Here is a 21,227-nt window from a genome sequence, read left to right on the forward strand (position 1 = left end):
GGAAGGCATGGTGAAAATACAGTTCCTCAGCCCAACGATCACACTCAGTGGGACAAGCATCAGTGGAGAAGACTTCGTCAGCTTGAGGCCAGGGATCGCACTTTATCATCGACACACCATTGAAGACTGAAGAATTGCCGCCATCTCAGATGATCCAAAAGGAAATCAGGAGTCATTTCAAACCTTTGGGCCGCAACGCCTAAGTCACGGAGAAGCGTAGGCGTAACAAGCGCAGTTGTTACCGATGCTTCTTCAGGTGGCGTAAAATAGATCAGTCCCATTACAGGCGACAGGTGATTAACATGCCTGTTGGTTGTGGCACAGGTGGTTGTGGTAGAAGCCATTGGAGTTGGCGCAGATGTGGTGGGAGCTGTTGGAGTTGGCATAGATGTAGTCGAAGCTGTTGGAGTTATCGTAGATGTGGTAGAAGCTGCTGGAATTGGCACAGATGTGGTCGAAGCTGTTGAAGTTGGCATAGATGTGGTCGACGCTGTTGGAGTTGGCATAGATGTGGTCGACGCGATTGGATCTGGTTGATCCGTCACTTGTGACGAAGCAAAATCAGCATCTATAAATATTCAGTTATTGTAAGGCCGTAGCCCACATGCGGCAAATCCATTCACTGCAACGGCTACTGTTGCTGATCTTGTGTAAACCTGTCCAAAAATTCGAGTAAAATCGAAGAATGTTATCCTCTGAGCAGGATGCGATACCATCCATGCGCCTGCTGCGGTATTGTATGCTGACTTCAATACTTTGATGCGGCCGCTGTGAGTTCAAGTCCAGCTCATGCTGGCTTCCTCACCGGCCGTAAGTGGGAAGGTCTGCCAGCAACCTCCCCCGGGCTGTGCCCCGTTTCCACCCACCATAATGCTGGCCGCCGTCGTATAAGTAAAATATTCTTGAGTACGGCGTAAAACACCAATCAAAAAAAAAAAAATCAATACTTTGAAAAATGATCTGGGTTAGCACGTGGATTCCCTGAAGGGTTTTATGACCTTGGTTTCCGTCGAGAAGTAAGATGTGTGAATTTTCCTTTGTTGGATTTCCATGCTTCACAAAATGCTCAAGCCACGTCATGGACTGCTCCTTGTCAAACCAGCCGTTGTCACTACAAGAACCATGAGACTCTATGGGTGCTCGGTTCATCATAGCGGGAGGGAGACATTTTCTGGGGAAAACAAGCATAGGAGGAATGAAGCTTCCGGCTGCACTGAATGCGCAAATTGCTGTGATGTTTTTACCCGTTTCAGCACTGGTTATTTTGCCAACTGATTCTTTGCCTTTTTCAACCAGGAATTAGTTGGGCGCTGTACCCAGGATACTCCAGTCTCGTCCATATTCCAGATCTTGCAGGCGCTGACGTTTGAATACTCAAGAAAACTTTTATAGCAGGCGAAAGATTTTTCAACTCGTGGCCTGTTGAAACCCACAGCTTTTGACAGGCTGACAGCTTCTGGGCGATGGATTGAAATAGTTGGATCTCTTTTCATAAGGCCTGCTGGCCAGTCTTTCCCTGCTAATTTTGATTTGATTTAAGCGGTGGTTTAGTCCAAGCAAAGGCCGGATGGCGTATATCGATCACAATGGGACTAAATAACATTGACTCTACGTCCTTAATTTTGAAACACATAGCTTCCTCGAACTTTGTGGAAAACTAAATCTGCCGAGAGAGATCATTCCAGGCGCATTTATTTTACTGTCTCTATGTCAGTGAAGCGTTCTTCTGTCAGTTCTGTACTTTTTAGATACCCTATTAAGGGATGCGCCGTTAGATATTTCGTCGGCTCTCAACTTTTCGGATCTGTAACTCCTTTTGTCTGTTTTCTGACATAGGCCTAGTTACATGGCATGGCAAGGGGTTAAGCAAATAATGCCATTTAATGATAACATAAATGATCAAGAAAAGCATTTTATTTCATTTTATTTAACTACATTTACATTTATTCCATTAAAATGTCGATGCTTGGTCAAAGTAGATACGAAATAAAGTGATGGCGCAAAACGACCAGATTGGACATTTTATCCACATGACGCATGCTTTGTTTTTACTCAACAACAACATGTTTATAATCTCAGGACCCCAAAGCGAGTATGTACTTTGTCTGTTAGTTACGCTTTTTAGTGGAAAATAAAATTTACACTAACTCGGACTATTTGCTGACTAATGACAGCTCACATACACATTATTAATTATAAGTAAAGTTACAAAACTTGAAAAATGGCGCTAAAAATCTTACAGTTGTGAAGACGCACTCCGGACTAAAATAAATATCGCATAACAACGCGCCACGTCGGTTGTGTATAACAGTTTAACTGGACCTGTAGGGGATACGTAAAAAAAGGTGTGCGTGTTACCCCAACTGGGCGTCTTACCCTAATCCACCCCAGCAGGTTTCCGCAAAACGGTCCATCTTGGTGAAGGGGAAATGTGAACATTGCACATTGATACGGTTCAAGCTCCTTTTGTGCATTGCCCTTTTTCTATAAGTTTCCAAACGGCTCTGCCCAATTTCCACTCATCATAATGCTGGCCGCCGTCGTATAAGTGAAGTATTCTTGTGTACGGCGTAATCACCAATGAAATAAGTAATTTAGTAGGCCTAAATGGTAAGCGAAATGGCCGGTATCACGATTGATAGGCTACTCTTTACAGCGCATGCATGGCTCACTTAATCTATCTTTCACTGCACAAAGCCAAAGGTAGACAGCTATGCATGCGCTGTAAGGAGTATGATTGCAGTTGGTAAATCAGTCGATGAAACCAACGACCCACTCCCATCTCGTACACCTGGCCTACGCAACAGAAGACAACATATGTTTACGTACATTTTCCTCGTATTTATGATTACTATTTTTTGATGATGCAGCACTAGCTATGATCGACGTTCTTACACCACACGATCTGATGTTAGCTTCAGGAGTGAAGTTGACACCTTATTTAACAATGTACTAACGTACCGAGCGTAGGACTACGCCATTGTTTACCGTACATTTGTCGTACTATATTTGGTACGTAACTAAATGTACGATGGTACTGTACGATAATCGTACGTGTAGCCCAGTTTCACAATGATTGCGTTCATGTACAATATTTATTTATTTATTTGATTGGTGTTTTTCGCCGTACTTAAGAATATTTCACTTGTACAACGGCGGCCATCTTTATGGTGGGAAGAAACCGGGCAGAGAAACCGGGGGAAACCCACGACCATCCGCAGGTTGCTGGAGACCTTCCCACTTACCATGTACAATATAATCGCACATACAGGACAATGGTACGGTAATAGTAACGTACAAAACAGAGTACGACAACTGTACGATAAAAAATGTACGCCGCTTTGTGAAACTAGGTCCTGCGCCCTGTACTACGTGGTGAGTTAGTACATCTATCGCCTGATTTGTGGAGCTACACATGTGCAACTCGGTCTGCTTTGAGTCAGTAGTATAAGGGGGGATAACTCTCATTGTCAAAAGTTTTAACGACACTTTGCCTACGTGACCGCGAAGCGGTGTGTGCATTTCCGTCCTGCTTGCAGGGACTTCAAACGGGGAAAAAAAGTATTATCGGTTTTAAGAGGGAAAACGAGATGGCGGCAAGGGGAATCACTGGACACATTTGCCGACTGGCTTTACGCAGAAGTTTGACAGAAAGTCGGTTGTGTCGCATTGCTCTTGTCAAAGGAGTGAGGCACTTCTCCCGGAGTTTGCCTCCAACAACAACAACACAGGCTAGTGTAACTAGTCAATGTCACACGAGGATCGTCCCTTTCTAAAGGTGCTTTCATGTGGACTTGTCAGTCTATATAAACAATACATGAATGTCTTGGAAAGTAGCTTGGTCTTGGGCATTTTGTCTGAGGTGATCATGAATGGAGAAGTCGACCACCTCCTTATTTAACCTTCTGAAGTACGTTGTCAATAGCCCGGAAAGACTCCAACTCCTTTTCTTATATTGGCCTAGCGTCGTTGGTGTCTCAACGCTAATAGTATTAATTTTGTATTCATGGAAGGTCTGGGTCGATTCTCTTATTGAACAAGTCTCGTGCAAATAAAAGACATGTCACAAACCTAAAGATCTGCTATCCACACCGCCACCATATGTCCCTACTCGCTTTAGAATAGATTTATTATAGCCATGAAATCTTCCAAGGTAGACTATCCTTGGTTGTGGCCACCATGTTGAACAGCTGCATGTGGGCCTAAGCACATGTCCTGCTTCATAGTGGAGCAGTAGGAAGTTGGCGGCCTCAGGAGCGTGTGTCGTGGATGCCATCATGGCTATAAAAAATCTATTCGAAAGGGAGTAGGGGCATATGGTGGCGATGCGGTGGGTGAGGGAAACAGATCTTAAGGGTGGTGTTTTTTTTTTTTTTGCACGAGGCTTGTTTGATAACAAAGAGAATCGGTCTTGACCTTCGCTCGGTACGAAATTAATACTCTTAGCATCGAGAAAAGGAGTTGGAGTCTTTCGGGGTGCCTTGTCTACGCCTAGAGTGCCTAGAGTAATATTGTATACGAGATTGCCTGGCTACAGACTGCAGATGACAAACCACCCACATTTTGTAAATCCATTTTTTGATAATTTGAGTAGATTTGGCAAAATTTTGTGCAGCCAAATATGACCCCGAACCAGCATCAGCAGTTGCTGTAGCTGTGTGTCAAAGCATTTGAGACAAAATTTATTTATCAAATACAATTGAATTTGCAGAAAATTATGTTCCTTATCTTTTCGTTTATCGATATATCCCATGTCAGTGTGCCCCTAGAGTTCATGGGATTCCTTGGGAAGCCCAAAGCAAGTATTTTGCCAATCCTAATGTCAGTGCAATTTCACTCTAATGTCTTTTTGAAAGGACGTCTGGAATTTTATTTTGCTATCAAAACTTTATACTTAGACAGTGCATATATTTTAGCTTCTTAAAACAAATTTTTTTTTTAGCCAAATTTTCTATTAGGTATAGTCCTTCAAGAAGGACTCATTGAAAAATTTTGTGCAGCCAAATATGACCCCGAACCAGCATCCTTATCTTTTCGTTTATCGATATATCCCATGTCAGTGTGCCCCTAGAGTTCATGGGATTCCTTGGGAAGCCCAAAGCAAGTATTTTGCCAATCCTAATGTCAGTGCAATTTCACTCTAATGTCTTTTTGAAAGGACGTCTGGAATTTTATTTTGCTATCAAAACTTTATACTTAGACAGTGCATATATTTTAGCTTCTTAAAACAAATTTTTTTTTTAGCCAAATTTTCTATTAGGTATAGTCCTTCAAGAAGGACTCATTGAATTATTTTTAAAATTTTGAGGGGACTCCGTGGCCAACGGGAGTAGCAAGCCAGCACGGTGCAATGACGCAGGAGCCTTTCACCAATGTGGTTGCTGTGAGTTCAAATCCAGCCCCTACTGGCTTCCTCTCTGGCTGTAAGTGGAAAGGTCTACCAGCAAGCTGCGAATGGCCATGGGTTTTCAGTTTCCTCTGAGCATAATGCTGGCCACCATTGTATGAGTGAAATATTCTTGAGTACGGCATAAAACACCAATTAAATAAATAAATAAATAAAATATTGAAATTCATAATCAGATTGAGTTCCAGTGTTACAATGAATGTCAGAATTTTAAAATAACACAGAGGGTCCATCCAGATTTGCTTGTCTGTCCTGCCTACCTATAAGACTACTGGCATATCTTAGTAGGCCTATCTTGCTAATTCACATATTATCTAAATAAAGTTGCTGTTAAATTAGTAATGCCACATTCCTTCATCTTTTGTGTTAATTTAACTCACAAGCCTTCTCATCACTATTAATAGGAAGAAGACAATTTTTGCCAGTTTAATACAATAAGCAATAATATAGAAAATTAGCATTAAAAGAACAATTGTTTAAGAATAACAATTTAAAATATACAAGAATGTGTGACTCAAAACGTTATCTGTGGTGTTGTTTTTGTCTGATATTTTACGGGCCATAATAATATTGACTACTTGGATCAGCGGGGCTTGTGGAAAAAATCTCGACAAACCACACTTCACAGTCTAGAGCTATAAAAATCATATTCATATGAACTTTCATTGATTGACATTCCTTCTTTTAAAGTTCGTGTGAACTCTTATTAAAATTTCTAATTTGTTTTTTTGGGTTTTTCCTCACTAAAGTGGCTGAGACAATAGGATACTTCGTCCATGCTGAACAATTCTAACCAGTCAAATTCACTTCGACTGCACTTCACTATTTACGTGTATTTATTTATTTATTTATTTGTTTGATTGATGTTTAACACTGTGCTCAAGAATGTTTAACTTCTGTGATGATGGTCAGGTTTATATGGGGAGTGCCCAGAATAAACCATTGAAGTCCGTCAGGTAGCTCACAAACTTTCTAACTTAAAGTTTGGGCGGAAACAATGTGAGCTTCTATAGTTGAATATACTGACTTGGATATAATGTACCTTGTAAAAGGGTGTCACTGTAGCGACCAACACACTGCAAGGATTCTTTCAAAAATCAGAGGGGCCTCCGTGGCTCAGTCGGTTAAAGCGCTAGCGCAGCGTAATAACCCAGGAGTCTCTCACCAATGCGGTCGCTGTGAGTTCAAGTCCAGCTCATGCTGGCTTCCTCTCCAGCCGTACGTGGGAAGGTCTGACAGCAACCTGCGGATGGTTGTGGGTTTCCCCCGGGCTCTGCCCGGTTTCCACCCACCATAATGCTGGCCGCCGTCGTATAAATGAAATATTCTTGAGTACGGTGTAAAACACCAATCAAAAAAAAAATCAAAAAAAAAAATCAAAAATCAGATGAACAAATGTCAGATCAGAATCAAATGAAATCTTACTGAGGAATTTTGTACTAGACTGCTTAATTAGAAGCAAAAAATTCATCCCTAAGAATTCATTTGAGAAAAAAACTTTTTTTATTATGGCATAAAAACATGATTATGTAAATAATCTCAAAAAAAACTTTAATATTTGGTCCATTGTATTTGTAAAAAAATGGAAATACTGACTCTTGAGTATTTTGCTATCTGTTTCTGCAGCATGTTATTCGAGCAGTCATTATGACAAGTGGACGGATCTAACGTACGAGGATTTGGTAGCTTTATTAGACAGCGGAGACATACAGCTGTTCGATGTGCGAGAGCCAAAGGAACTCGAAGAGACCGGAAAGATTCCCAGATCAGTGAATATACCATGTAAGTGATTTTTTGGTTCGGTTTTTTGGGGTAATTCATTTCTTTTTTCCACACATGCAGGAACATGTACATGTATCTGGAGTGACAATTGTGTTAAGACTGTTCAAATTGTGTTAAGACTGTTCAAATTGTGTTAAGACTGTTCAAATTGTGTTAAGACTGTTCAGATTATCTTATTTTTGTGGTAACAAACCCATAGACAGGGCTCCTGTAAGCATTTACACATACATTTCTTCATCATGTACCATCTTGATATAATCATAGTTACTTTGATGGGGGGTTTAACCCCATTTTTGGACAGGGAATTGGCGTATATGGCGTATAAACTTTTTCCACATAATAGTTTTTCGCACGACTTAAACTTTATAATCATGCTGTCTCAAATAAGGTGAAGACTGATTTCAGCTACATGTATGCGAGTCTGGCTCCCACTGACATATGCTGGGTTTTGCCAGGTGTTGTTTAGTTTTTGCCAGGTGGTGTTTGGTTTTTGCCAGGTGATGTTTGGTTTTTGCCAGGTGGTGTTTGCTTGTTATCAAGTGTTCCTTGGTGATTTGTCACTTGTTGTCAAGTTTTCCCCTGGCCTGATCTGATTTCCCACCGTCTCCCACAATCCGCTGTTTTGGCTCTGTTGTCAAGTTCTCTCCTGGCCTGAACTGATTTCCCACCACCTCCCACAATATGCTGTTTTGGCTGTGTTGTCAAGTTCTCCTCTGGCCTGAACTGATTTCCCACCGCCTCCCTCAATCCGCGGTTTTGGCTCTGTTGTCAAGTTCTCCTGGCCTGAACTGATTTCCCACTGCCTCCCACAATCTGCTGTTTTGGCTGTGTTGTCAAGTTCTCCTCTGGCCTGAACTGATTTCTCACCTCCTCCCATAATCCGCTGTTTTGGCTCTGTTGTCAAGTTCTCCCCTGGCATGAACTGATTTCCCACTGTCTCCCACAATGCGCTGTTTTGGCTCTGTTGTCAGGTTCTTCCCTGGCCTGAACTGATTTCCCACCGCCTCCCACAATCCGCTGTTTTGGCTGTGTTGTCAAGTTCTCCTCTGGCATGAACTGATTTCCCACCGTCTCCCACAATCCACTGTTTTGGCTGTGTTGTCAAGATTTCCCCTGGCCTGAACTGATTTCCCACAGCCTCCCACAATGCGCTGTTTTGGCTCTGTTGTTAAGTTATCCCCTGGCCTGAACTGATTTCCCACCGCCTCCCACAATGCGCTGTTTTGGCTCTGTTGTCAAGTTCTCCCCTGGCCTGAACTGATTTCCCACTGTCTCCCACAATCCGCTGTTTTGGCTGTGTTGTCAAGTTCTCCCCTGGCCTGAACTGATTTCCCACCGCCTCCCACAATGCGCTGTTTTGGCTCTGTTGTCAAGTTCTCCTCTAGCCTGAACTGATTTCCCACTGTCTCCCACAATGCGCTGTTTTGGCTCTGTTGTCAAGTTATCCCCTGGCCTGAACTGATTTCCCACTGCCTCCCACAATCTGCTGTTTTGGCTCTGTTGTCAAGTTCTCCCCTGGCCTGAACTGATTTCCCACCACCTCCCACAATCCGCTGTTTTGGCTGTGTTGTCAAGTTCTCCCCTGGCCTGAACTGATTTCCCACCACCTCCCACAATGCGCTGTTTTGGCTCTGTTGTTAAGTTATCCCCTGGCCTGAACTGATTTCCCACTGCCTCCCACAATGCGCTGTTTTGGCTGTGTTGTCAAGTTCTCCTCTGGCCTGAACTGATTTCCCACCGCCTCCCACAATCCGCTGTTTTGGCTCTGTTGCAGAGATCAAATTGAAAGGTACAATTTTAACACTATTTCTGCTCACTCACAATCCTTGACCCACATTATCTTAATCTGGCTCTTATGGTGACAGAAACAGCAGTAATTGGTATGTTCACAACAATGATGCATGTCATGGCAGATTGGTTAAGGTGCCTCTTTCTAGTACACATAAGATGTAGGTTCAAAACTGGCCTTAGACAAGGATTTTGTACATTCTCGCACTCTCACTCTTTAATGGGCCTTGCCAGGAAGAAGCAGTTGACGACGCTCATGTGGCTGTTAAGTGAGTTTGGCATACATGGGAGCTTGTACCCCTAATCAGCTCCACCCAACATGTACATGGGAGTGCGCACCCCTCATCAACTCCACCCAACATGTACATGGGAGCGTGCACCCCTCATCAACTCCACCCAACATGTACATTGGAGCTTGCACCCCTAATCAACTCCACCCAACATGTACATGGGAGCGTGCACCCCTCATCAACTCCACCCAACATGTACATTGGAGCTTGCACCCCTAATCAACTCCACCCAACATGTACATGGGAGCTTGCACCCCTCATCAACTCCACCCAACTTTTGCAACAGGCCCTAAGCTTTAAAGATAATTTAATTGTCATCCTCCATTGTGATACTGGCTCAATTCAACTGATCTGATGGTATGAGGATTGTCCTCATGACTGATGACCATATATTTGGATCTGCATGCAGGTGATGAGTCTATTTGTACCACATCAGTATCTTGCATACGCGACCATGACAACTGCTTATCACATACATGCATACAGGTAATGAGTCTGTTTGTACCACATCATTATCTTGCATACACGATTATGACAACTGCTTATCACATACATGCATACAGGTAATGAGTCTATTTGTACCACATCATTATCTTGCATACACGAGTATGACAACTGCTTATCACATACATGCATACAGGTAATGAGTCTATTTGTACCACATCATTATCTTGCATACACGATTATGACAACTGCTTATCACATACATGCATACAGGTAATGAGTCTATTTGTACCACATCATTATCTTGCATACACGATTATGACAACTGCTTATCACATACATGCATACAGGTAATGAGTCTATTTGTACCACATCATTATCTCGCATACATGACCATGACAACTGCTTATAACATAAGTGCATACAGGTAATGAGTCTATTTGTACCACATCATTATCTCGCATAAATGACCATGACAGCTGCTTATAACCTGACGGAATTGGACTGTTGGGTCTCAGCAAAATGCCAAATTTTGAACGCATGGTGGGCCAACGTGGATAGATAGTTTTGGTGGAAAGTTTGTTGATTATAAAGAAGCTGTTATATTCACTGTCATTTGCCATCAACTTTAACAGTGACAACACCTGGGATCTAGGTGGCTACTTGTAAGCAGGTTACTAATTTACATGTAGCTTGGTGTTTTACAAGAGCCTGATGAATAAAATCCTATATTATGACTACCATCTATGGATATATGTATTTATGCCTTGATTTTTAATGTTCTTATATGCTTTTTTGAGATAAAAGTTTTTATGCTGTGTTTAATAATGTGTTTAGAACAGTTGTATGTTATGTGGAGTTATTAACAGGTTTTGAAGTCAAAAACCCTGATACAGCTGTAAGGAACTTAAATTATAACAGCTTTAATAATTGTTCTGTGAATTTTTGGATCATATCTGCCACAGAAATGGCTTCAGGGCATTTCCTGAAATAAAGACAATAAGACCGACATGTGGTTTATTAATTTTCAGCCAAAAATGGTGCACCTGACTGTTGTAACAACGCCTATAATGGTTCAGAATGTCTGATTTTTCTTGAATTTTACACATTACTTATCAGATACACATAAGAGTACCAAGGTAAATTGGAATGAATTCAGTTTTCTATATTGCAGCTCAGTGTTCACTTAGGAGTGCAGCCAAATATTGTGCGGGAACCAATCACTCACAATCTGAAGATTTCCCGTCTGGCGCGTCCAATGAATTTTGAAACAGATTGGCAGTCACACCTATTCTCGCGATGTATTCATGACTGGTGAAAATGGGATCCCAATTGCGTCTTTAAGATCGCTGTCACCATGACTAAAGAAAGACGAAAGTAGTTTGTACTTCAGAGTTTATAGTTACATATGTGTATGTACCAATGTCAGAGTTGTGCGGTTTTCAGATGGCTGATTGTATCACTCCGCAACAGTAAAGTGCTCAAGTCTCGTTTGAAACGCAATTTCATCTTATCAAGAGCAACCATGAACTTGTTGTCAAAATTAGAGTCGTGGAATTTATTTGGAAAAGGTAGGAAAGCTCCCGAATCAAAAGTTGGCGATCTTGAAACTCATGATTTTTGGCTGTGCTCCCTTGGTATTGCAAGCTCAAAGATTGTAATGATTAGAGTGTTTTACCTCTGGCTGTATAAACCATGTGTACAGACTGCTTGGAAGCTGTGAACTGCATGGTGGTCCAGTCATTTTGTATTGTGCTAACAATACCTGTATATCAGTCACCTTTAATATGTCCGTTACTAATGCTTTATTAATCACCATACATTATGTAACATCAGTGTTATTTACCAGTTGCTTGGCTACAGAATATGGGAGTTTAAAGGCTGAACTCGTTTGTCACTAAAGGTAAAAAAGGAGATCATGTGACTCGTGAAAATGTTAGGCAACTTTTGTGGACATCAGTTTAGCGATTACCTTTCTCGCCATGTTCCGGACGTTTGGATGGCACCTAATTCCTTATAGAACTGTTTCCATTAACTGATGTTCAGTTTTTCCAATTTTCTCCATTATTTGCATACTCTGAGTACCTTTTTTTTGTGAAACTTTTTGCCCATGTTAGTATACATGTAGTAAATGTAATAAAAAAACAATTGATTTTTAAAAACATTTTTGACAGGTCACATTGTAAAGTGCAACTTTTTTTACCTCCAGGGATAAAAGTGTTCAAAGTTTCTATGGTTTCTGGGTTATTGCATGTAAGAGACTGTACAGTGTTCTGTATTTCACCTGAAGTTTGACACATGTAAAAGTGCACTTTTATGAGGACGCAAAAGGCTTAAAATGATACTTTTGATGCCAACATTTAAGTCTTTCCAATGAGATATTAATCAAATTTTTAAAAAAAACTCTCTTAGGTGAATGAACCAGTCAGAATCAGGTCAGATACATGTATATCACTTGAAAAATACATGACTTTTATTTTGGGTGAAATACAGTGTACTGTAACCTTTATTGGCTTGAGTTTAAACTGGCCTCAGAAGTACCCTATACTGTAACTTTTGTTGGCTTGAGTTTAAACTGGCCTCAGAAATACAGTATACTGTAACCTTTGTTGGCTTGAGTTTAAACTGGCCTCAGAAATAGCCTGTACTGTAACCTTTGTTGGCTTGAGTTTAAACTGGCCTCAGAAGTACCCTATACTGTAACTTTTGTTGGCTTGAGTTTAAACTGGCCTCAGAAATACAGTATACTGTAACCTTTGTTGGCTTGAGTTTAAACTGGCCTCAGAAATAGCCTGTACTGTAACCTTTGTTGGCTTGAGTTTAAACTGGCCTCAGAAATAAAGTATACTGTAACCTTTGTTGGCTTGAGTTTAAGCTGGCCTCAGAAATACAGTACACTGTAACCTTTGTTGGCTTGAGTTTAAACTGGCCTCAGAAATACTGTATACTGTAACCTTTGTTGGCTTGAGTTTAACCTGGCCTTAGAATCCACCATTTTAGTGCACAACATCAGCAAGGCCTACTATCAAGACATCACTGATTTGTTACTTTTGTCAGTCACATAGCGTTTATGGCATTGGAAATCTGAATGTGCATATACAAGTTGTTGAAGGATACATGAAATAGGTACTCTGAAACAAAAATAATGACTCAAAAGAGAAGTTAAAAAAATTGATACAAGAGTGTAAATTTTTATTTTTTCATTTTTGAGGCATATATTTTATCTGTTAATAAACTATTTGTTTAAGGCATATTTTCCAACCATGGTCGACAGTATATAAGTTGACATAATCGATGAGCTTACCGAGAACCCGGTTTACATGTAGGCCGCTTATCACACTCATTGCCCCCAGAGTATTGTTGAGAGGCTGCTTAATTTTTGAACTGACTGCTGGGCTTGCAGGAAAACTGTAGTTTAAGGCCATTTTAACATCATAAGAACAAACCTGAAAAACTTGTATATGTTAGGACACATCCTGAAGTGCATAATGAGAAATGTATCCTGTATCTTTTGAGGAGAAAAGGGATTCGAAAAGTTGCGTTTCTTAGTGTATGTATCAGTCTGATATTAACACATGAAATAATTCAGCCATTCACTTCAAGATTTGATTTGATTTTGTTACCCTTCAGTGGGGAGCATAAAAGAGGCCTTAAAGATGGAAGATGCCCGCTTTACAGAGCACTACAAAGTGCCCAAGCCTCAGCTTCATGATACAAATATAGTGTTTTATGGATTGGGGCCAATTAAAAGCAGTGCTGCTTTGGAGATTGCTCATAAACTGGGATATAAAAAGTAAGTGATTTTTCTTAATGACTGTACGTTTCTTGTGCTTTACGGGTCTGTTTTACCCAAGGTCATGGCCATGTGCTAGGTGACCCGTCTTAAAATGAGGTTTGTTGAGAATTGATGAGGATGTAAAGGAAATGTTGGCATGTATTACAGAAACATGTACTAGTAAGCAGATCTGTACTGAACAAACCATGCTTCCTGTTTTGAAATAAGACTCTCATAGTGGATAAATACACGCTATGTCACATATTCTGTTCCTGATTACCTGAACGTCCGTGGTATTATTAGCCTCTTGGCTCAGTATAATGTTTGTACAATTACTATGAGGAACTTTCAAAGTGACCTCCCTTGCAAAGATGTTTTCTACTGCAGTTGGAGCATACTTCTTCATACAATGCAAGCATCACTCTGGACGTCATCTTTACATCACTGGCACCACTAACAATTTTTGTACGGAAATCTTGAACACGTTCACTGGGGTCATGGTGATGAGACAGGAAGTGATGACAGAAAACACAAAAACTCTGTCTCAATCATTGTTTCTAATAATACTCTATACATATGTAGTCTCATGATCTAAAGTATTCACAACATGTAGTCTCATGATCTAAAGTATTCACAACATGTAGTCTCATGATCTGAAGTATTCACAACATGTAGTCTCATGATCTAAAGTATTCACAACATGTAGTCTCATGATCTAAAGTATTCACAACATGTAGTCTCATTATCTAAAGTATTCACAACATGTAGTCTCATTATCTAAAGTATTCACAACATGATTCTAACCAACGCCTGAAACAATTTTATTGCTGACTGTTGATTAAATAGTTCCTCGGCCTCTCTGAGCCCCCTCTCCCCCAGATTTGCCCACCCCCATCCCACACACACTTCATCATATTTTCATGAATTTAATATACATGTATTTAGACTTTGGTGTATGAACATGAAATGGCCATTGTTATGGTGGAGGTGTATACATGTGGTAATGAAAGCCTTGCATATGTCACGGTAGTCGGGTAGTGTTGGGCTGGCTGTAGACAGAGTGGGGACGAACTTCTGTGACTTAGATACCTTTGTGTGTGGTCACTGTCCAGGTGTCTCACTGTTCATGTTGTCTGCACTGTTATTCACAGCGTTTTGTAACATACGTGCACACTGTTTGTCTGTGTTCATCTGACTGCAATGACTGCTGTTTACAGGGAAGCAGAATCAATGCTGATTGGATGGCATTGAAGATAGGGTTTCCTGGGTTAAACCCTACAGCTTTGTTTACGCTTGAATATATCTGCTATAACTAAAATTCCGCTTAGCCTAAGCACTAGCCTATCAATCAGCCACAATTCTGTATCCCTTTAACTCTGTCCTACACTTAGGAAAAGCTCTGCTCATACATGGACCATTGTCATTTTCTGACCCTCTCCTTGGCTTGTGCTTTTTCTGACAAATAACCCTGCCATATAGTCATACTAACTCAGCAGTGCTTATATAACATACATAGACATGTACATGTCATTATTGCTTTCTAAATCTAGAATTTTAATATTGATATTTTTTATGTTATGCTTGACCTGCTGGATGTTTGTTTGTTGGAAGGTTGTTGCAATAAAAGAGAACATTATTTTATCGTGATTTTTCTGAAGACAAAAAAGAAAGATGAAACTACAACAAAGGTTGTCTGATATCATTCCTGTGCCAAGCGAATTGGTTGCCCAAAAATTTTGTCTCCTGGCCCGTTATTTTTTACAAACATTTTAACCCGCTCTTCTGCATGTACAGACATGTAACAGTTTTTTCTCGAAAATTTCTTAATATCCTATTTTTTTTTTTGGTTTATTTGGCAGTGGGTCAGTTGGCTGATGTTCTATCACTGTCCCCTGAAGAATTCAAAAATCGGTTTGGCGTGGACAAGCCTAAGGAAGATGATCAAAATATCGTATTTCATTGTCGTACTGGCGTGCGCAGCAAAAACGCTCTTCTGATTGCTCGGGAGCTTGGCTTACCAAAGTAAGTGCCTAGGCTTGTGCTGTCATGGATTTTCTGGCTTTAAACTGTGGTATCCTTCGCATATGTCAAGTTTCATTTCCTTTCTTTGGGAGCATTGCCCTTTCTATTCTCTGACTTTTCATGTCCTGCACTACTGTACTTCTGCTTTAATAGTTTGACCTCTGCTTTCTTATTTCCCTGCTTTAATTTATTGTGACCGGTTCTTAGTTTGACTTTCATTTCTCGTGTTTGATGTCATTTCTACTTCCTGTGTTTGGTGTGACTTCCGCTTCCTGTGTTTGGTGTGACTTTCACTTCCTGTGTTTGGTGTGACTTTCACATCCTTTGTTTGGTGTTACATTCAGTTCCTGTGTTTGGCGTGACTTTCACTTCCTGTGTTTGGTGTGACTTTCATTTCCTGTGTTTGGTGTGACTTTTACCTTCTGTGTTTGGTGTGACTTTCACTTCCTGTGTTTGGTGTGACTTTCATTTCCTGTGTTTGGTGTGACTTCCACTTCTTGTGTTTGGTGGAATTTTCACATCCTGTGTTTGGTGGAATTTTCACATCCTGTGTTTGGTGTGACTTTCATTTCTTGTTTTTGGTGTGACTTTCACTTCCTGTGTTTGGTGTTACTTTCAGTTCCTGTGTTTGGTGTGACTTTCACATCCTTTGTTTGTTGTGACTTTCATTTCCTGTGTTTGTTGTGACTTTCATTTGTTGTGTTTGGTGTTACATTCAGTTCCTATATTTGGCGTGACTTTCAGTTCCTGTGTTTGTTTGACTTTCACTTCCTGTGTTTGGCATGACTTTCATTTCCTGTGTTTGACATGACTTTCATTTCTTGTGTTTGGTGTGACTTTCACATCATGTGTTTGGTGTGACTTTCACATCCTGTGGTTAGTGTGACTTTCACTTCCTGTGTTTGTTGTAACTTTCATTTCCTGTGTTTGTTGTGACTTTTATTTCTTGTGCTTGGTGTGATTGTCACATCCTGTATTTGGTGTGACTATGTCTTCCTATGTTTTGCATGACTTTTATTTGCTGTGTTTGGCATGACTTCCGTTTCTTGTGTTTGGTGTAACTTTCACATCCTGTGTTTGGTGGAATTTTCACATCCTCTTTTTGGTGTGACTTTCACTTCCTGTTTTTGTTGTGACTTTCATTTCCTGTGTTTGGTGTAACTTTGTCTTCCTATGTTTTGCGTGACATTTATTTTCTGTGTTTGTTGTGACTTTCATTTGTTGTGCTTGGTGTGACTTCCACTTCCTGTGTTTGGTGTGACTTTCACTCCCTGTGTTTTGCATGACTTTTATTTGCTGTGTTTGGTGTGACTTCCATATCCTGTGTTTGTTGTGACTTTTATTTCCCTGTGTTTGATGTGACTTTCATTTCCTGTCCTTGGTGTGACTTTCATTTCCTGTGTTTTGCATGATTTTCATTTCCTGTGTCTGGTGTGACTTTCACTTCCTGTGTTTTGCTGTGTTTGTTGTGACTTTCATTTCTTGTCTTTGGTGTGACTTTCATTTCCTGTCTTTGGTGAGACTTTCAAATCTTTGACAATTAAAGCCTTTTTTTCGACAGTTGTGTTGCAAGCGTTTGTTTCAAATGTTTCATCTGGTTGATCTCTTATGAAATATCTGTGATAAAAGTTGTTCATTCGATGATAAACTTTAAAATTTTGTTATGGAGACCGCAGAGTAGTAGATTAGTTCTTATCCTCGTGTTGGCTCAGAATATGGAAGCGTTGACTTGGTGCATCTAAAAAGGCTCTTGACCAATGAGATCATGTGTGTGAATCCAGCTCTTGCTGTGTTGAGAGGGACTTGTCGATAGGTTTGTCAGGTATTTTGGGGAAGGCTGGTGCTTTACCCCAGGAACTTTGGTTCTCTTAACCCAGAAACTTTGGTTTCCTTAACCCAGGAACTTTGGTTTTCCTTAACCCAGGAACCTGATCGCCGTCATGACAAATTCTGAAGCGTGATTCATCCAGTGATGCCCTCTTGTTACAACTCTTACAACCTGCATATTCCAATTGTAGGATTAGCACATTCCATTTATTAAAATTTATGGTACAGTTTTTCTCTCCCAAACATTCTTTTATCTATGGCCACCATTGCTTGTTGAAATCAGCTGTTAAATCTGGGAGAACTGGGCAGAACTAGTGTCCTCTTTTTACAGATCTGATTCAGTGCCAGAATGACTGGAGAATTTTCTATTTTTCTATTACACAGCAAATATTTTTGCCTGCTAAGTTGTATGCAATGTTTTAATTGTATGAAGTACAGTATCACTAATGTTTGTCCCCGGCAGGAGAAGCCATCTTGTATATTCACAACAAAACTTTCTTGCTTTCGGTTTTTCCTCCTCTACTATGAAGCTTGGTCTTTCCCTTCACTCTTTTTTCTCCACCTAAATTTGTGCTCATTACTTTACCTTGACGTGATAAGGTGGTCTTTCTGGCTCAATTTCTGATGTCCTTTTTTTTTCTCTGGCCCTTGTTGTAGGTTTGATTGTTTACTTTTCTGTCACACAATTATAACAACACCAAATGAGAGACTCCTCCAGCTTATATCCTTCCTCAGGACTAGTATTATTGTTTCCCCTTTGTCAAAATAATTAATCATCGTGCAAGTGACACCAAAAAACAAAAGTATAAGGGAATGTAGTTTAATGGTTAGGGGAAAAATACATGCCTACATGTAGGTCTATTGCAAATACATATATGTGTATGTAAGTAATACATTTTGTGACAAAAAATTTGCCAATGCATATGAAAAAATGAAAGAAAAGAAAAATTAAACCACCTGCACAGAAGGAATTAATAAGCCAACAAAAGCTTGCAAAAAGGAAATACATGTGGGAAGAACAGTAAGGGATGGGTGAGAAGGAGAAAATAAGAGGCTGACTGGCCAGATCTATGCCAAACTATAAATTTCACTATTAAATGCCTGGGATGGTTAGAGCAGCTGTTTTTATGTAACCCTACTAGACCGCGGCAAAACTAACCATATATATATATAAAGAAATGCTTCTAAACAATACTACTGTGAAAGGCCTTGTACAATATAAACCCTAACATGCAAGTGTTAAGCATTTTGACATGCACCATATTGGGCACAGTTTGAAATCTGGGATTAAAGTTTTGTGAATAGGCAATTGCTTTCTCTTGCTGTACATGTATTAAAAACAAAATAGGAGAGTCTCATTTGAAAACAGGGAATCTCGTTTTTAAGAGGCAGCCTCGTTTTGAAACAGGAAGCATTTTTGTGTATATGCGTATATATATATATATATAAATATAGATATTTCTCTATATACTGGATAAAGCCCACCATAGTGTTCAAATATTTGAATGTCTTTCAACACTCAAAAAAAAAGAAAATCTGAATAAATAAATAAAAGGATTTTTACACTTAGTTTTTAGTTGTCTATATGATAAACCTTACTTCATATTTTAGCTTTTTTAACTTTAACCAAGTCCTGCAAGTGGCCAAAAGAGCTTTGCTTTTGTCCATTCCTCAATCATGTGTCAATTCACCGTGTGAATGGGATAGCTGGTGATTAGTTTAACAGCTGGTACTACAAGTACTTAGATGTGTGACCCTCAGGTTTCCGGTTCAAAACCCAGAGTGGTCCACAAAGGTCATTATGGGGTTGTTACAAGCCAGCCTACTGATTTTGTGGGGAAAAAACTTGAACAGGTAGCCATGTACTTTGACCAAAACCTCTAGTTGACTTCATATTAATATATAAATACTGTCAGGTAGCTGGATACTTATTCCGTTTGGGGCCTCCGTGGCTCAGTTGGTTAGCACACAAGTGCATTGTAAGGCCCCAGGAGTCTCTCACCAATGCGGTTGCTTTGAGTTCAAGTCCAGCTTAAGCTGACTTCGTCTCTGGCCATAAGTGGGAAGGTCTGCCAGCAACCTGCGGATGGTCGTGGGTTTCCCCTGGGCTCTACCTGGTTTCCTCCCTCCATAATGCTGGCCGCTGTTGTATAAGTGAAATATTCTTGAGTATGGTGTAAAACACCAATCAAATAAAATAAATAACCTTATTCTGTTCAAAAAAAGAATGATAGAAAACCTGGTGGTTCTATAAATTGTGTTGAAAGCTAGACTCCATGCTACAAATAATGTACCCAGAAAGTGTAAATCCCCATATAGTGATAAAGCTTTTACTTTATAATAAACAACAACTTTCTCAGTTATTCTCACCACTACCATACGAACAAACCCATCAGCGGTGACCTACATGTAGTGTATTTTGTGTACCATCTGTTTCAGAGCTCGTCATTATGTGGGCGGATTTGAAGAGTGGGCATCCAAACAGAAACAGAGGAAGTAAAACTCCATTCTCAAGTCCTGGTGTTTTTTTATTTTTTTTTTATTTTTTTTTTCCAGAGTTACTTTTAAATACAGTCTCAACATGTGCATGTACAATGAAACACAATGAATTCTGCCTTATGAAGTCTGAAGATGTGTTTTGTTGAGAGCCATAAATGCATGTGGAAGGGGGAGGCTGTGTACATATATCCAAGTGCTCAGCCTTGATTTAAACTTTTTTGTCGTTGAATGTAAAAATCAAGATAATGCCAGAAAGTACTATAATGTTACTAATTTTGCTGATGCTAGGTACACGTGAGCAGCCAGTCAGTGACCATTTGTTCAAAAGTGTAATAGAAGTTACAATAAACCCAGTATTATTTTGTTTAAACTGTGCTCTTGACTATTGAAGTCTTATTACTTTTGTAGTAGAGCATGAATGGTGTTAAGATTTAATAAACATTTCTGAACAATCAGTCTGTGTTTCAGAATTTGCTGTTTCATACCTGTACATGTAGACCAATGTGCTTCTACTGTCTGTATACAGTGTATACATGTATGTATGAAGTCTGACACGCTGTGGCTTGTAACATACATGAATGTGTGAAGTCTGACACACTGTGACTTGTAACATACATAAATGTGTGAAGTCTGACACGCTGTGGCTTGTAACATACATGAATGTGTGAAGTCTGACACGCTGTGACTTGTAACATACATAAATGTGTGAAGTCTGACACGCTGTGGCTTGTAACATACATGAATGTGTGAAGGCTGACACGCTGTGGCTTGTAACATACATGAATGTGTGAAGTCTGACACGCTGTGGCTTGTAACATACATGAATGTGTGAAGTCTGACACGCTGTGGCTTGTAACATACATGAATGTGTGAAGTCTGACACGCTGTGGCTTGTAACATACATGAATGTGTAAAGCCTGACACACTGTGGCTTGTAACATACATGAATGTGTGAAGGCTGACACACTGTGGGCTTGTAACATACATGTATATGTGAAGGCTGACACGCTATGAGCTTGTAACATACGTGTATGTGTGAAGGCTGACATGCTGTGGCTTGTAACATACATGAATGTGTGAAGTCTGACACACTGTGGCTTGTAACATAAATGAATGTGTGAAGGCTGACATGCTGTGGCTTGTAACATACATGAATGTGTGAAGGCTGACACACTGTGGGCTTGTAACATACATGTATGTGTGAAGGCTGACACGCTATGAGCTTGTAACATACGTGTATGTGTGAAGGCTGACATGCTGTGGCTTGTAACATACATGAATGTGTGAAGTCTGACACACTGTGGTTTGTAACATACATGAATGTGTGAAGTCTGACATGCTGTGAGCTTGTAACATACATGAATGTGTGAAGGCTAACACACTGTGACTTGTA

The 21,227-nt window shown here is 40.1% G+C and overlaps 1 protein-coding gene across 1 annotated transcript; it reads left to right on the forward strand.

Moving 5' to 3' along the window:
- Window positions 1–7,008: 7,008 nt before the first annotated feature.
- Window positions 7,009–20,472, forward strand: LOC135479490 (thiosulfate sulfurtransferase/rhodanese-like domain-containing protein 3; the record flags this gene model as incomplete). Its single annotated transcript, XM_064759351.1, has 3 exons — window positions 7,009–7,189; window positions 15,346–15,508; window positions 19,775–20,472. Coding segments are annotated over 3 exons (405 nt in total), but the record flags the coding sequence as incomplete, so codon positions are not given.
- Window positions 20,473–21,227: the final 755 nt, after the last annotated feature.

The sequence above is a fragment of the Liolophura sinensis genome, chromosome 12 (assembly GCF_032854445.1).
Source record: "Liolophura sinensis isolate JHLJ2023 chromosome 12, CUHK_Ljap_v2, whole genome shotgun sequence".
NCBI lineage: Eukaryota > Metazoa > Mollusca > Polyplacophora > Chitonida > Chitonidae > Liolophura > Liolophura sinensis.